This window comes from Coregonus lavaretus (genome assembly GCF_964263955.1).
Source record: "Coregonus lavaretus genome assembly, chromosome: 33".
In the NCBI taxonomy this organism is placed as follows: domain Eukaryota; kingdom Metazoa; phylum Chordata; class Actinopteri; order Salmoniformes; family Salmonidae; genus Coregonus; species Coregonus lavaretus.
In genome coordinates, this window is record NC_140020.1 from 29,095,394 (window position 1) to 29,113,848 (window position 18,455).

General features: G+C 44.2%; 1 protein-coding gene across 1 annotated transcript; it reads left to right on the forward strand.

The window, feature by feature from the left end:
- Positions 1 to 4,317: 4,317 nt before the first annotated feature.
- Positions 4,318 to 14,524, forward strand: LOC311108813 (consortin-like). The gene is made up of 5 exons (XM_084151579.1): positions 4,318 to 4,335; positions 4,451 to 4,544; positions 4,859 to 5,109; positions 12,776 to 12,920; positions 13,222 to 14,524. Exons 2-5 carry the CDS (start codon positions 4,454 to 4,456, stop codon positions 13,431 to 13,433), a joined length of 699 nt encoding a protein of 232 aa, XP_084007705.1. The 5' UTR covers positions 4,318 to 4,335; positions 4,451 to 4,453; the 3' UTR covers positions 13,434 to 14,524.
- Positions 14,525 to 18,455: the final 3,931 nt, after the last annotated feature.

Genomic DNA, 18,455 nt, shown 5'->3' on the forward strand with positions numbered 1-18,455 from the left:
ACCCCATCCTTTTTACGCTGCTGCTACTCTGTTAAGTATTTATGCATAGTCACTTTAACTCTACCCACATGTACATATTACCTCAACTAGCCGGTGCCCCCGCACATTGACTATGCAACGGTACCCCCCTGTATATATAGCCTCCCTACTGTCACTTTATTCTATTGTATATATAGCCTCCCTACTGTCACTTTATTTTTTACTTCTGCTCTTTTTTTTCTCAACACTTTTTTGTTGTTGTTTTATTCTTACTTTTTTGTTTAAAATAAATGCACTGTTGGTTAAGGGCTGTAAGTAAGCATTTCACTGTAATGTCTGCACCTGTTGTATTCGGCGCATGTGACCAATAAAATTTGATTTGATTTGATTTGAGCTTGTTATTCGCCACATCTTGAGTCACATCTTGTGTCTTAACTCTATCCTTCCAGACTACTATTTCATTAATTAATTAAATAATTCATTCATTTATTCTTCCAATCATTCTTTCATTCATTCTATACATGGACAGGGGAGTGAAGTTCAACATTAAGAATACACAGTCATGTGTGCATAAAAACACGAAAAGCAAATCTAGGCAATGCCATTTTAGTCATTTAGCAGACACTCTTATCCAGAGCAACTTACAGTAGTGAGTGCATACATTTTCATACTTTTTAATACTTGTCCCCTGTGGGAATCTAACCCACAACCCTGGTGTTGCAAGCGCCATGCTCTACCAACTGAGCCACATGGGACCACGTATATGTTCTTGCTTGTGACTTTATGCCTTAAAGGTCATTGACAAAGGTCAAATGTCTCTCCTGGTATGTGTGTCTGTATAATGTGATTTTAGGCTTTGATATACAGAATGTGTGCTCTCTCTCTTGGATTTAAAACTGAGATTATCTGCTTGTGAAACTAACTATTTAATTAATGGAAATGTAATAGCAGTGGTTTTGCATTATCTCAGCTCTTAAAACATACCTAACATAACTCAAACCCTTTATTTGCATATATCCTCTAGAGCAGGGATGGGCAACTGACGGTGGCCCCCCTTTCGTAGGCCCACAAATCAATTTCCCCCTCAAAATTGGAACTCAGTCGGGGTCTCAACTTACTGTTGAGAGTTAGAATAGTAGAATACACAAGGTGCAGTTTAGAAATGTGTTTGTGCATCAGCAGTTCTTCACTTGTTATGTCATTCACTGACAGTCACTCACTTAGCCCATGTCAGCTAAAGTGTTTTAGATTCCTATGGCAAAATGTATAGAATTGCAGGAAATTAGTTATAAAATGGTAAGATCTTCTCTCCGCCCCATGGCAAAATTTGTAGAATTGCAGCAAATTTGCTTTAAAAGTACTGCATTTTCTCTACGCCCCATAGCAAAATGTGTAGAATTGCAGGAAAAGACTGTAAAACATTTATTTTCAACCCGCTGTCAAGAGGGGGGGGGGGCATTCAAATATTTTGCTCGCAACAAGGTATCACTTAAGGCCCCCAAAAGGCTAGCGCCAGCTATGACTGCATGTGTGGGTGTGGATGGGTATGGTGGGTACACAGACCCGCAAGCCACTGCGGCCCCTTTTTTCTGGCCATGACCCCAATCAAAGTTGCCCATCCCTGCTCTAGAGTGACTTAATATAGTCTTTCAGAGCTACATGAAAGTGGTCTAAGGTTAGCTCATGGCATGTTTCACTGGCTTTAATGGACGTGGCAGACATTCCTAGAAGTTAAAACTTGAGTCACATTCAAGTTCATCAAGTGACTTGGCTTAGATACAAAACGTGTTGGAAGTCAGACTGTTTAGTGTCGGTAGCCATTAGTAGCTGTTATAGGATCAGTTCATTACCAAGCAGGAGGATATCTAGTGGTCCTCTGTAGCTCAGCTGGTAGAGCACGGCGCTTGTAACGCCAAGGTAGTGGGTTCGATCCCCGGGACCACCCATACACAAAAATGTATGCACGCATGACTGTAAGTCGCTTTGGATAAAAGCGTCTGCTAAATGGCATATTATTATTATCTAGTCTGACAGTACAGTTGGACAGCTGAAGCAAGTGCACACGTTTTCTTTAGGGTAAAACCTTTCTAGTGAAATTACATTATTACTTTAAATTAATCTTTCTAGTTTATTTATTTTCTTTATTTAACCAGGTAGGTTATTGAGAACACATTCTCTTTTAAATAGAGGACCTGACAAAAATAAATAAAAAAACATACCGTACTGAAGTCTGATTCTGAGTGAGTGATCTAAGTGACAGAATAAGAAGGTCAGTTTGTAAGGCTTTTTTTTTCTCACTCTCTCTCTTTCTCTTTCTTGACAGATAGCAGAGGCCTACTCCCTGGAAGAGGAATGTATCCTTGCCATTACTTATTGCCAATACTTATTTCCACTCTTTTGTTTTGATAGAGCTGAACAGCAGTTAAATAGTAGTGTTTTTCAGGGACTTTGGTGACAGTGATTTAGGATGACACTTTAACAATTGTTAATTTGAAAAAAGGAAAGGTACCTGATATTTCTGCAGTAGTGGGGTAAATGTTTCCATGTGTGCTGGGCAGAACGGAATATTAACTTTTAGTTTCTTAGTTTCTATAGGCGGGTTACTATTTCATTACTATTTGGCTTGTTCTGTTGGTTCATGGGTGGATTTCCCTGCAGGATTTCCCTTGATTTGGGGAAATATTGGGTGTGGAAGTTGGGGGTTGTTGATGAGGGAAATGTGTTCTACTGGTAGTAATCCAATTCATTCCCATTGAGATAAGAATCTCTTACACTAGAGGTTTTGCCTAAGAAAGTAGTATTTTGCACACACACACACACACACACACACACACACACACACACACACACACACACACACACACACACACACACACACACAGTCAACTGCAGAACATACCCTGGAATAGCTTCAAAATTCCAATATTTGTTTATAGCGTCATCCATTTTCTGAAATCTTGGTTTTTCGCACACAAGCACCAGCGATGTAATCTTCAAAACACCAGATATATATATTTGTCTGACGTTTGTTAATATGATCCTGTCTTTTGAATCCCAGAGTTGACAGCCTCAGGGAGGGTTTTCATGGGCTCTTGTAGTGTCCTCTTTCCTTAACTGCTGATGGTTATAAGATCAGTGGGCAGTGCAGTTCCTGCAGCTGGAGAGACTATATCATGAGCGCCTCCTGTCCAACCTCGCCGCCCTGCAGGAAGACTGGGGTACTGCACTCTTCTCTACACATCTGCTCTGTCACTGCCATAGACTCACCTGAACATGACTGACAAAATATAACCCTGTCATTCTTTGAATTCCACTCTGTGTGTGCGTGTATGTGTGTGTGTGTGTCCTGTGTGCTCCAGAGAGCCAGTGGAGAGAGCGTAACAGAGCAGCAGAGAGCACCTCACCAGGTGAAACCAACAGCATTGGACAGGAACACATAGAAATGCTGAGCCAGATCTGCAGGACGCACCAGAGGTGAGATAGATACTGGTGGACCATAACATGGGTGCTGATCTAGTACATTGTTATGCTATAACTGAGACTACATGCACAAAACATTGACTTACAATAACTTGTAGCAGTACTGCTTGCTGCAGTAGAAGGGAAAGCAAAGCAGGTCTATATAGTTTAGTTTGTCACATTCTGTCACCACCCACAATATTACCGCTCCAGAGGGGGATCAGTAAACACTGTCTTCATTTAAATGCATCTTTTCATTAATGAATAGTTTATAATGAATGGTTTATTAGCTAGAGTCATTTGGTTGATTTGTCAGATTATACCCTATGTTTGACCTTTGAACATACCATCCCACGCTAGTGGTTCTTGTCTAGACATGAAACCACACCTTAATTAACTAACACTTATTTGATTTTCAAATATTTCTCTTTACTTACTCTACTAAGCTATAGACTCAGATAGGTTTTCATGCGAGTCACAGAACCCCACCCATGTCTCTTGGTATGTTAGTTTGTGGCGGTTTGTTATAGATTGATTCAGCTGGATACCAGATGCTCAGTCACTGTTGTGACCACCGGTCATTTTAGCTTGACATTTTTAAAATCAAATGGCTTCAAAATATCAGCTTACCCAGTCTGACCTCTGTCTCTGTCTCTGTCTCTTTCTCTCTCTCTCTCTCTCTCTCTCTCTCTCTCTCTCTCTCTCTCGCTCTCTCTATCTCTCTCTCTCTCTCTCTCTCTCTCTCTCTCTCTCTCTCTCTCTCTCTCTCTCTCTCTCTCTCTCACTCTATTTATCTCTATCGCTCTTTCTCTCCCTCTCTCTCTCTCTTTCTCTCCCTCTCTCTGTCTCTCTTTCTCTCTGTCTCTCCGTAATAGGCCAATACTTAGTGCGGAAAAGGTAAGAAAATACACTACACACCATCCTTTTGATGACATTTCTTAGTCCATACTTTAAGAGAAGATTAGTGTGTTTGTGACATGAGCGACATTTATGACAAAGCTGTTTTTTCTAGAGCATGGCAGACACAGTGCTGAAAGACAACCACAACACCAGGGGGCAGTGTGAGAGGAATGAGAGCGAAACATCACCATCCCACCATGGAAAAGGTAAAGACAAAACCCACCATCAGATGAATCCCTAAATCAATATTATAGAATGGCCACTTAGCCTAGAGATGTGTATAGGAGGGAGATGATATCATCCTCTTTGTTCACTGGAAAGCCCCAGAGTGTAGTTTGGTTCTAGTCAATAAGGGCTCATAATATGGAATCTGATACCAGATGATGCTTCCATACTGTCTCAGCTATAAGTGTGTGTCTGTGTCAGTATCTATAATAAGTGCATATGGGCACTATATGCTGAAGCCATGTGATTAGTAGTAGGCCTAGTACTGTAAGCAAAACTTCTCTTGTCTCTGCAGTCAGAGGCAACAACCCTGTAAAACAGGGTGAGGAGGATTTAGAGCAGACCACGTCAACAGGAGCTGACCCTGCCATGGATGAGGAGAAGGGAGGAGTGGAGGAGGGAGAGGGAGGAGTGGAAGAGATGGAGGAGGATGGGCAGGAGGTGTTTGAGGAGAGTCCAGAAGAGGAGGTGCAGGTGGTGGAGTGGCCAGCGGGGGTTCCCCAAGCCTCAGCCAAAGACCTGGTCAAACTCTCTCATGTGGAAGAGGTGAGAATACACTGTAACTGAGGCTTAAACAGCCTCATGTTTACAGCCTTATCTATCGCTCTCTTGCTCTTCTCTCTTTCTCTCTCTCTTTTTGTCTCTCTCTCTCTCTCTCTCTCTCTCTCTCTCTCTCTCTCTCTCTCTCTCTCTCTCTTTTTGTCTCTCTCTCTCTCTCTCTCTCTCTCTCTCTCTCTCTCTCTCTCTCTCTCTCTCTCTCCCTCCCTCCCTCTCTCTCTTTCTGTTTCTTTCTCTCTTCTTGTATGTCTCGATCTCTCTGTCTCTGTCTCTCTCTCTGTCTTGTTTGGTAGGGGACACACATTTTGGAATGTTACACAGCCTTGGACAGGCTCAAGGGAGCCCAGAAATGTCTTGGCAGAGGAGCTGGGTCTGTAACTAGTTAATTGGCTGTGTGCTTATTACTTCAATCCATTTGCTGAGCCACACTACGGACGTGGCCATGGGTGGAATGTTTGAGTACAGGACACAGAGGCTATGATGTCACTAAAGGGCCACAACAGATTTAGAACAAGTAGTTCACGTACAAGTCCTGCTAAATGTTTCAGACAATGACATTTAGTAGGGCTTTGTTGAGCAATTATGGGCTTTGTTGAGCATGCCTGGCTAGTATTCGAACCCAGTTTTGTCTAGTAGTGACTGCTGAAACCACACGTCAGACTAGACACTAGAGACAACCTAATATGATATACTAGCGCTCTTGTATGGGTTGACAATAGATCTGTTGACTAAGGCATTATCCTGTGTTGTTATTGATCTCTGCATATTGACCCCATATAACTCACCTACCTATATATTATAACGTGGATGACACTGTCAGTGTGATAAATGACCTAATTTAAGTGCAATAGTGTATGACTCCGCAGAGCTGTACATCATTGCAGTTTGTTTCACCTCTAGATACATTCTAAGGGTGCGTCTAAAATTGCTCCCTATTGCCTATATGGTGCATTATATAAATATATTATATATATATGGTGCAAAATAGTATATGCACTGGTTGAAGCTCAATGTTAAATTCAAATCTCCCTACCATCATATCTAAGCCAATATGACACAATGTCAATGGAAATTCGCAAATCAACTTGATTGTAGGTACACAACACACTCGCCTCTCGTAATGATCCATCCAGCCGTTTTGGACTGAATACATTTGTAGGTGCAACAGTTTTTATAAAATGTATAATTTATCGCTCTTACGTGCACATTTCGGTCCATTAAGAACCAACGATGTGCTACCTTTTTGTAGCATTTCTGACAATGCTAACTTATTTTCATCTGAATCTCAAAGTTCTAAAACCGGACCAAAGCACTTGGGTTGCGCAGCAACAGTGCTAGTAGCTAGCTAACACCAGTCGGATGAGAGGCAAGCTTCAAGCAAAGGAAACTAGCTATATTTTGCTATGGAAGGTTTGTTACATGGCTGAAGTCATCTGTGTAAACTGTTGGCCTTGACACTTGCGTGAAATAAGCACAAATAAGATAACGAACATCATTGGCTGCATTATTACCAGTTAGCTAGCCAACTAAAGTTAACTAGCTATAAGCCAACAAGGCTGTAGTGGTAACGTTAGCTGTATGGATGGATCATGCATCGCCACAACTCAAGGTTGACAATATACAGTGCATTTGGAAAGTATTCAGACCCCTTGACTTTTTCCACATTTTGTTACGTTACAGACTTATTCTAAAATGGTTCTACACACAATACCCCTTAATGACAAAGCAAAAACACGTTTTCAGAAATATTTGCAAATGTATTCAAAATAAAAAAAACTGAAATATTACATTTACATAAGTATTCAGACCCTTTACTCAGTACTTTGTTGAAGCACTTTTGGCAGCTATTACAGCCTCGAGTCTTATTGGGAATGACGCTACAAGCTTGGCACACCTGTATTTGGGGAGTTTCTCCCATTCTTCTCTGCAGATCCTCTAAAGCTCTGTCAGGTTGGATGGGGAGCGTCACTGCACAGCTATTTTCAGGTCTCTCCAGAGATGTTCGGTTGGGTTCAAGTCCATGTTCTGGCTGGGCTACTCGAGGACATTCAGAGACTTGTCCCGAAGGCACTCCTGCGTTGTCTTGGATGTGTGCTTAGGGTTGTTGTCCTGTTGGAAGGTGAACCTTCGCCCCAGTCTGAGGTCCTGAGTGCTCTGGAGCAGGTTTTCATCAAGGATCTCTCTGTACTTTGCTCCCAACATCTATCCCTCGGTCCTGACTATTCTCCCAGTCCCTGCAGCTGAAAATCATCCCCACAGCGTGCTGCTGCCACCACCATGCTTCACATTAGGGATGGTGCCAGGTTTCCTCCAGACGTGACGCTTGGCATTCAAGCCAAAGAGTTCAATCTTGGTTTCATCAGACCAGAGAATCTTGTTTATCATGGTCTGAGAGTCCTTTAGGTGCCTTTTGGTAATCTTCAAGCGGGCTGTCATGTGCCTTTTACTGAGGAATGGCTTCCGTCTGGCCACTCTACCATAAAGGCCTGATTGGTGGAGTGCTGCAGAGATGGTTGCCTTCTGAAAGATTCTCTCATCTACACAGAGGAACTCTGCAGCTCTGTCAGAGTGACCCATCAGGTTCTTGGTCACCTCCCTGACCAAGGCCGTTCTCCCCCGATTGCTCAGTTTTGCTGGACGGCCAGCTCTAGGAAGAGTCTTGGTGGTTCCAAACTTCTTATATTTAAGAATGATGGAGGCCACTGTGTTCTTGGGGACCTTCAATGCTGCAGAAATGTTTTGTTACCCTTCCCCAGATCTGATCCTTGACACAAGGAGAACCAGCCGAGGAAGCGACAGGCCGAGGAGCACTCCTGCACCTTGCTCCTCTCTGTCCACCCAGCCCGTCCTCCTCCATGTCACCTTCCCTGACTATCCTGGTCCCCCACTGAGTCCTGCCCTAGTGGATTCAGGTGCTGCAGGCAATTTCATAGACCGGTCAGTGGCCTTATCATTACGCATTCCTCTAGTCCCTTTACAACCCCCTATCCCAGTCCATGCCCTAGACAACCGTCCCCTAGGAACCGGACTGGTGTGCCAGACCACAATTCCCATTTCCCTCACAGTTAATCACAACCACCATGAACGCATCACTTTCCTCATCCTAGACTCTCCTGCACACCCCGTAGTTTTAGGTTTCCCTTGGCTACAGTTACATAACCCCAGTATATCATGGATAGAGAGGAGGTTGTTTGGTTGGTCGCAGGAGTGTCAGGGGAGGTGTCTCTCTGTGTCAATCTGTGCCACCTCCGTGGAAAGTCCAGACCAGGCTTCCCACGTCCTTTTCCTGGAGGAATACCGGGACCTACAGGTGGCCTTTTCGAAGACTCGTGCCACGTGCCTGCCCCCTTATCGCCAATGGGACTGCACTATTGACCTACTGCCTGGTTCTACCCTCCTGTGGGGGCACATCTACCCTCTCTCTCATGCAGAGACCGAAGCCATGGAGGCCTACGTCAAGGAGGCACTGGCCCAAGGATTCATCCATCCGTCCACCTCTCCGGCCTCCTCCAACTTCTTTTCGTGAAGAAGAAGGACGGAGGTCTCCACCACTGTATCGATTACCAGACACTGAATAAGGCTACTGTTAAATTCAGTTATCCCCTGCCTCTCATACCCACTGTGATCGAACAGATGCACGGTGCTAAGTACTTTACTAAATTGGATTTACACAGTGCCTACAACCTGGTGCGCATCAGAGAGCGGGATGAATGGAAGACCACCTTCAGCACCAGCACAGGGCACTACGAAATACAGGGTAATGCCCTACGGCCTGACAAATGCACCCTCAGTGTTTCAATCATTAATTAACGAGGTGTTTAGAGACATGTTGGGTCGCTGTGTAGTGGTGTACATAGACAACGTCTTGGTGTACAACACTACACGCGAGCAACATGTCTCATGTCAGGTTCGTTTTGGAGAGGCTGATAGGGCATCACCTGTACGCCAAGGCGGAGAAGTGCCTTTTCTTTCAGCAGGCAGTCTCCTTCTTGGGCTATCGGATATCCACCGCGGGAGTGGAGATGGAAGGGCAGAGGGTCAGTGCAGGACAGTCGTGGCCTGTTCCATCCAACATCAAGGCGGTGCAGCGCTTCCTTGGTTTTGCCAACTATTCTTTGCCAGGTTTGACTTTACCCTCTCCTACCGGCCAGGATCAAATACATTTAAGGCCGATGCATTGTCCAGGGTGCATGACACAGAGGATCGGAGGGAGAAAGTGACACCCATTATTCCCATGTCCCGCATTGTGGCCCCTGTTGTGTGGAATGTGGACGCAGACATTTGTCGAGCCCTGCGACAGGAGCCCTCACCTGCCCACTGTCCCGAGGGACGTATCTACGTGTCCTCTGATGTGCGGGACCGTCTCCTCGCCTGGGCACACACAGCACCTGTGTCGGGGCACCCGGGTATAGCCCGTACTATCGACTGTCTCTCCGCCAAGTACTGGTGGCCCACCTTGGCCTGGGACATCCGGGTTTACGTCTCTTCCTGCTCCACCTGCGCACAGAGCAAGACACCTAGACACCTCCCCTATGGCAAACTCCACCCGCTGAAGGTTCCACAACGACCCTGGTCCCATCTCTCCGTGGACTTTGTCACAGTCCTTCCCCCCTCGGAGGGGCACACCACCATCCTGGTCGTTGTGGACCGGTTTTCCAAAGCCTGTCGTTTGATTCCTCTGCCTTGTCTCCCTACGGCCCTGTAGAACGTGGAGGCTCTCTTCTCTCACGTCATCCAGCACTATGGGATCCCGGAGGACATCGTGTCTGACCGTGGTCCTCAGTTCACCTCCCGTGTCTGGAAGGCCTTCATGGAACGACTGGGGGTCATGGTCAGCCTCACCTCACCTCCGGGTACCGTCCCCAATCTAATGGGCAGGTACCCATTGACCTTCTTGATCCAAACCAGTCAGGTTTCAAGACTGGTCATTCAACTGAGACTGCTCTTCTCTGTGTCACGGAGGCTCTCCGCACTGCTAAAGCTAACTCTCTCTCCTCTGCTCTCATCCTTCTAGACCTATCTGCTGCCTTTGATACTGTGAACCATCAGATCCTCCTCTCCACCCTCTCCGAGTTGGGCATCTCCGGCGCGGCTAACTCTTGGATTGTGTCCTACCTGACCAGTCGCTCCTACCAGGTGGCGTGGCGAGAATCTGTCTCCGCACCACGTGCTCTCACCACTGGTGTCCTCCAGGGCTCAGTTCTAGGCCCTCTCCTATTCTCTCTATACACCAAGTCACTTGGCTCTGTCATATCCTCACATGGTCTCTCCTATCATTGCTACGCAGACGACACACAATTAATCTTCTCCTTTCCCCTTTCTGATAACCAGGTGGTGAATCAAATCTCTGCATGTCTGGCAGACATATCAGTGTGGATGACGGATCACCACCTCAAGCTGAACCTCGGCAAGATGGAGCTGCTCTTCCTTCCGGGGAAGGACTGCCCGCTCCATGATCTCGCCATCACAGTTGACAACTCCGTTGTGTCCTCCTCCCAGAGTGCAAAGAACCTTGGCGTGACCCTGGACAACACCCTGTCGTTCTCTGCTAACATCAAAGCGGTGACCCGATCCTGTAGGTTCATGCTCTACAACATTTGCAGAGTACGACCCTACCTTACACAGGAAGCGGCACAGGTCCTAATCCAGGCACTTGTCATCTCCCGTCTGGATTACTGCAACTCGCTGATGGCTGGGCTCCCTGCCTGTGCCATTAAACCCCTACAACTCATCCAGAACGCTGCAGCCCGTCTGGTGTTCAACCTTCCCAAGTTCTCTCACGTCACCCCGCTCCTCCGCACACTCCACTGGCTTCCAGTTGAAGCCCGCATCTGCTACAAGACCATGGTGCTTGCCTACGGAGCTGTGAGGGGAACGGCACCTCAGTACCTTCAGGCTCTGATCAGTCCCTACACCCAAACGAGGGCATTGCGTTCATCCACCTCTGGCCTGCTGGCCCCCTTACCTTTGCGGAAGCCCAGTTCCCGCTCAGCCCAGTCAAAACTGTTCGCTGCTCTGGCACCCCAATGGTGGAACAAGCTCCCTCACGACGCCAGGACAGCGGAGTCACTCACCACCTTCCGGAGACACTTGAAACCCCACCTCTTTAAGGAATACCTGGGATAGGATAAAAGTAATCCTTCTACCCCCCCCCCAAAAAAAATAATAATAATAAAAAATATATATATATATATATTGTAAAGTGGTTGTCCCACTGGCTATCATAAGGTGAATGCACCAATTTGTAAGTCGCTCTGGATAGGAGCATCTGCTAAATGACGTAAATGTAAATGTAAATCAGGAACTGGGTAGGTACCTTCGTAGTTACTGTCAGGACCGGCCGGGGGAGTGGGCTGCGTTTCTGCCTTGGGCAGAATATGCACAAAACTCCCTCCGTCACTCCTCGAATAACCTCACACCCTTTCAGTGTGTTCTAGGCTATCAGCCGACCCTGGCACCCTGGCACCGGAGTCAGATCATGACAGGGTTTGTAGCGTAAGCGTTAAGTTTACCGCCATGGAATCTGAAGGGTTTCTACTAGTTACCACAGTCAAAATCTTTTCCATAAAATAAATGTTCACCGCCATGGAATCTGAAGGGTTTCCACTAGTTACCACAGTCAAAATATTTTCCATTAAATAAATGTTAAAATGTTCTAACTAATTTTCATTGGGAAGGCAGATAAAGCATTTTTATCAAAAGCAATCCCTTTTGCATGGGAAAACACAATCCTAGTAATTACTACCCTCTGGGGTTTGCATTGGCTGAAAGTTGATTGCATTCGATTTGGAACCAGGCTGCATCCTGGACGTGAGCCAAGTGCCCCGTTCAAAGCCCACAGAAACTAGTTAGAAATTCAAACATTTAATTTATGGAAAAGAAATAGTTTCTGGACGATGCACCATGCTGCCTTGTTGACAAAATGACAGAGCGGCGCAGATTACTGTTCGATTTGAGAAGGGCGCACCTCCCTCCCCGTTTTAGCCCGATGACGTGACGTATAAAGAGAGGTTCCTGCAGATGCAGGAATGCCCACATGCAGGAACGCCCTGAATTGCGGGCCGCAATTGCACCTTTCTCCATCTTGCTACTACAGAGGAGAGTACGGTGGAGACTGGAGAGACCAACTCTTAAGGAATACATCATTGCCCTCATCCTTCAGATGCACTCCACCCCTATGGTACATCCCAGGGACACACTGCTTAATGGCAGGGTGGCGGATTGTGTTCCCTGAAATGTGTACACCAGCTGATTGACGGAGCGCCGAGCACTCTCTATGCACTTGTTTATCTTCTGGTTCCACTGGAACATCCAGCTCCTCTGCTATTTGAGAAGGTTTGAATCCTAAGCAACCTGCATACACATCGTTTGAAGTACAATAGACCAACATAGCTACTGTAGTAGGTCAAAGCTGTGTGCGGAAAAACCTTGGTAGAGCATGGGTGGAGTAGGCATTGTGGTGCTCATGTGAATTTCCTTTCTTTTTCGGCTTCAAAACAATGCTTACTTCTCACTTTTAAATTATTTTTTTGTTTTTAATTACATAAGGCTCTGGTCAAAAGTAGTGTACTGTATAGAGAAATAAATGTTTAAGCTATTCGCTGCACACTGTTTCTACTTCTCACGTCTCCCCCATCACTCTGTTCCCCTGCAGAGCTCCTCAACAGGTGGTCTGGTGTCCATTCTGAAAAGGAGGAGGGCGTCTTTAGATGGCCTGCCCCCAGAGGGTCCTGATTCAGCCAAACAGAACTCCAAACGCAAGGTGCGCTTCAGTGAGCCAGAGGATGGCATGGAACCAGGTATGAATCAGCCTGATAACAACCTCTCTCTCTCTCTCTCTCTCTCTCTCTCTCTCTCTCTCTCTCTCTCTCTCTCTCTCTCTCTCTCTCTCTCTCTCTCTCTCTCTCTCTGTCTCTCTCTCACACACACACACACACACACACACACACACACACGCACACACACACACACACATGCACACACACACATGCACACACACATGCATACACTCTATACATAAGCTCTTATACTGTGTCTTCAATAAAGACACAATAAGATAGTAGTAACATATTGATAAGTATGTTTTCTTTCTCTGTGCAGACGAGGTGGGCGGAGACTCTTGTTTGATCCTGCTGTTGTTGTGCTTAGTAACGGTGGTGATCAGTCTGGGCGGGACTGCTCTGTACTGCACCCTAGTGGACACCTACAGTAGTATCTGCACCGACTTCTCTCACAACATAGACTTTTACGTGGTCCAAGTACGACGCTTCCTGGACGGGCTCAGACACTGGTGGTTGGAGAGAATGCTTTAAGTGAAGTCAGACACTGGCTCTCCATACTGTCCAAACCATGGAATAGATACAGTAAGAGGGTATTATATACTGTATGAACTGCTCTGAGACTGAGACAAGAGGGAGGACTTGACCCTAGTCCCAGTATGAATTAGAGAAGGTCATAAGGTCATTGAAGTTCTAGGGTAGGGCCTGAAATAGAGACTGAACGGGCTTGTGAGCATTGATCTAACAGGAGGCACAGGTGCAGACATTTTTAACTACTGACATTTCACATGCAGACCAAACTGTTTCTGGAACACTGCCTCCTCTTGTTTTTAAACTGAAGTTTTTAACCGCTTGTTTTTAACCTGCAGTTTTTAACCTCAAGATGGACGCTGCACAAAAGAGCTTCCAAAAACATTCAAAGGAACAAAACATAGCATTGTAAAGTATATTCTAGTTGGAATTTTTATGAAAAAATATGTTTATCTGAATTTGTAAAGATGTTTATCTGAAAAACAGATACAATTCAGATAAACAGTAAAGATGTTTATCTGAATTTGAAAGCCTCATGGTGAAAAAAACCAAAGACATTTTGGGAATTGAAATGACATTTTTTATTATCAACGTTTCAGCATTTTTCATGACAAGTCTTCTCAACTCCTTGACTTGTCAAATGTAGCCTACATGTTGTACATTTTACAGCTGTTTTTGTACATGGAGACATGGGTTTAGAATTACTCTTACATTCCTCTGAAGGTACACAAGGTTGTTGACCACTGCAAATGAAAGTCATTTGTGAAGAACGGCTCTCTGGAATTGGCACATTGTTAAGTAATTTGTTGAAAACTGAGTAACGATATCAATACAAATATGCATGACAGATACTGTATGTATGGCTCTTGGTATGAAAATATGAACAAGTTTAATGTTCATACAACAATTAATTTAAATGTAGTCATGATATTCAGTACTGTACGGATTACTCCAATATCTCAGGCACTTTTGTCAACTTTTTTGTGCTGGTCAATATTGTTATGTACTGTAACCATACAGCCCTTAATGTCCTTTATTTGTCTTTTATTCTATGAGTCGATTTTAATATATTCAATACAAATCCATTCCCTTGCAAACTGTGTTTGATTTTATCTACTGTATGGCCAGGCTGGTCTTATAGACTAGACGTAACATAGTAAACGAAAATCCGTGACACTCAAATTAGTATGATATGTTACGTTCGGTATGGCTATATAAGACATAAGTTTACTTAAGGCAAAAACGAAAGTAGGGAGGGAGGGTGGGTAACTCGAACATCTAGCAACACAGGGAGGGAGGGTAACTCGAACATCTAGCAACCCAACGGTTGCGTGTTCGAATCTCATCACAGATAACTTTAGCATTTTAGCTAATTAGCAACATTGCAACTACTTACTACTTTTTCGCTACTTTGCAACTACTTAGCATGTTAGCTAACCTTAATCCTTTAACCTAACTCCTAACCCTAACCTTAACCTTAACCCCTAACCCCTAGCCAAGCTAATGTTGGCCACCTAGCTAACGTTAGCCACATATCCACCTAGCTAACATTAGCAACAACAAATTGGAATTCGTAACATCAGCTAACTGTGGTCTAATCTGAAGATGATACTGCAGGGCTGGATCAAAATCCTGCACACCCAGTAGCTTTCCAGGACCAGAGTTGGAGAACCCTGTTCTAAACCTAGTGCTTGGTTCTGTGAATGTGTTTGAAGGAAATCAGACAGAAAGCCACAGTTTGCCATTGGAATGTCCCTAATGACATACTAATTACTTTATGGGCATGATCTTCTATCCATTGTCTGACATTGGTGTCTGGTGTTGTGAAATGACTTTCATTAATATGATGACTGTTATTTATCGAATCAACTAACTATGTTTAAGTGTTACCTGATTAAATTAGGCAGGTAACAATTAACTCATTAGGATTTGGGGCACCACGGAAGAAGTTGTTTATAGAGTTACCATCTCCCGAATTAAACTCTAAAGGTCTTTACCTATCAGTGTGTATAAAACAGTCAACGTATTAATCATTACCTCTTATCAGTCGTCATTCTGAACGGTCGTAGACCTCTTGGATCTGCAAGAACCCCAGCATTACTTATGATTCAGCACTACACAATGTGTTTAATTATTTATTTACTAGCTAACTAAATAATAACACAGAATAACATACACACTTAATACATGAGAAAAAGTCCCTAGTGGACTAACAACAACATGACTGCTTGGTTACCAAAAGAGGGAGGGGTAGAGAGGGTGTCACGACTTCCGCCGAGGCTGCCTCCCCTCCTTGTTCGGGCAGGCTTCGGCGTTTGACGTCACCGGCTTACTAGCCACTGCCGCTCCATATATCATCATTCCATTTGTCTTGTCTTGTCAATTACACACACCTGGTTCATATCCCCTCATTAGTCCGTGTATAAGTGTTCCCTCTGCCCCCTTGTCCTTGTGGGTGATTGTTTTATGTGAGTTGAGTGTAGCTTGGTGGAGCTACTCGTACCTTGTATTGCCGGGGTAGATTATTCCCCTGTGCCTGTATTTTGTTGGAGCTACCCGTATCTTGTATTTCCGGGGTAGATTGTTCCCCTGTGCCTGTATTTTGTTGTGGCTATCCAGCGCAACTGTGTACGACGGAATAAACTCTGTATTCTGTGATTTACCCTCCTGCGCCTGACTCCTTCTAATCACACTCATCACAGAGGGAGAGAGAGAAAGAGAGACAGAGACACTTATCGTTGATACATTTGGAAACTACCCTCAAAGTAATCATAATACTTTGCTCACGAACCACCGCCCGTTTGGAGTAAGAAATCATTAATGTATTTACCTATGGATGTCTTTGTTCGTCGTCTATCTCTGGTGAATCCAAGCCTTCTTCTTAGGGGGTTTTGATAGTGTCCTGTGTCGGTGTAAGGCTCTGGTTGTCCACCAGAGGTCACAATGTCCTTCTTCTTAGTTGTCTTGGTTTGGAGTGGAGTCTTTCTTCTGAGCAGATACTCAGCTGTACCAGTGATTGTCTGAGAGGGGATTTTCTCCTTCCCACCTCGTGTGGTTAGTCAGAGTTTTAACCACTTTACACGCACAGCTGCAGCCTGGCAATGTTTGGGACTAGTCTGGGAGGTGATCTTCTACACCTCGTGTTGAGGGTCAACGTTCCAACTATTTTCAGATGTGTAGCCACCGCTCACATCTTTCTGGTCTGATGTTAATTTGTCTTTCAAGCCTTTATGCACTCTTGGTAAAAGGGGCGTTCCATCATGCTGACACGTTCTCTGAGCACACTCGGGGGGTGGCTAATTAATGGTGCAAAGCATCATCAAAAACTATGATCTCGTTAGAAAACTAAAATCACATTCCTATCTTAACAAAAATACTCTCATAATTTTCCATATTATATACACAAATTATCTGATGAAAACTTGACAGATACTTTTCAAGTTACAATATTTTCTTGATACCATTCTTAATGACACCACAAAATAATAAACAATATGACATGATTATTCTTTAGGTCCCCACTGACCATTCCCCACATTCTTATCTTAGAAATATTGTTCCAGTGTTTACTTTTTGGACGTTAGAGTTTTGGCGGCAAAAGTATTCTGGAGACAAAGGGCCATTCCAATCACCAATACTGGAGATGTAGAAAGAGATTCCCCTCATGCCTAATTTACGACCGGGTGTGATGTGTCAAAACTGGCCCAGTCCCCCCTCCCCTCTTCTGTGGGTGAGAGAGGGTCTGGTTATTGTCAGCCAATGCCAAGCTGATCTGAGGCCTTAGATCCTCACACAGGACAGTCATGCCACTGGTAAAAGTAATATTTCTACCCATATGCTCTCTAAGAGTGCTATTCAATCTGTATTTCTGAAGCGTTACAGATTGCTTGATAGAAATGTGAAGGTAATTTCATATTGAAGTGACATCTGCAGCATTTACCTGAATGCAGTCTCAGCTAATGTGGGAACATAGAGCCCCACACTGGCGGTCAAACTGGGAAATGGTTCCAATCGTTTTTCCACCATTAATTTACTATGGGAATTTTAGAAACAGTTAAAATAATGTATGTGCTTCATGTAGGCTTACCCTGGTGGGACGTTTTGATAACCATGTAAATCTCTCTCGGATAAGGTGACTTTTATCAATATATTCGGCTCTATTTACGCTCAGTTTCTAAAATGCTAATTAGAATCAAAGTAGACATCATGCAAGACTACAAATCCCTGCAAGCTCCTGCATGTCATCTCTAGCTGACACCTTTGCTAACAGGTACTGTGTCAATTTAAAACTTGCACAAGACAGTTCACAGAATTGTCAATTTAAAGAAATGTAGACCATTTATTCATTACTACATTTAGCTAACATTAGATAGTTAATCCAGAGATTCTTACAGTTGCCTTGATTCAGCAATCTCCTCCAGATCATCATGGTATTTTTAGTTCTTTATGACAGCCACATTAGCAGCTGATTAGCATAAAAAAATACAGGCGAATATATTGATAAGTCACCTTGTCCTATAGAGATTTACATGGTTATCAAAATGTCACGCCAGGGTATGCCTACACGAAACACAGCCCTTATTTTAAGTGTTTCTAAAATCCCCTATGGGAAAAATGAATGGTGGAAAAACGATTGGAACCATTTCAATCACGCTGTAATGCTGTATTTCCGCAATATACGTATTGAATAAAGTCCTAAATGGCTGCGGTTGAGTAATGTCAATGATTGTTGCCTCTAATTGTCACTGTAGCAGCAGCCTATATTGTTTACTATTGTGTTGCATCATGCAATCTATGTTTATATGTTGCAGTATTTTTGTTGACTTGTTTTCTCAATGGAACATAAATTATATCAAGGAAACTTGGTATGTGATGTTATTTATTGTTCATATTGGCATGAGTTGTGCAATGTTGTAGCCTACAGTGCTCCACTCAAGATGTAATACCACCAACAGTTCACAAGATGTCTCAGTGCACCATGAAACCAAACCAGCCACCATTATTCTAGAAGTGTGTATTTATACT

Excerpts from the sequence above, each read along its gene's own strand:
- LOC311108813 (XM_084151579.1), top strand. The coding sequence starts at position 4,454 with ATGGCAGACACAGTGCTGAAAGACAACCACAACACCAGGGGGCAGTGT. Across the intron at positions 4,545-4,858 it reads ACCATCCCACCATGGAAAAG|TCAGAGGCAACAACCCTGTA; the intron begins GTAAAGACAAAA and ends TTGTCTCTGCAG. Across the intron at positions 5,110-12,775 it reads AACTCTCTCATGTGGAAGAG|AGCTCCTCAACAGGTGGTCT; the intron begins GTGAGAATACAC and ends GTTCCCCTGCAG.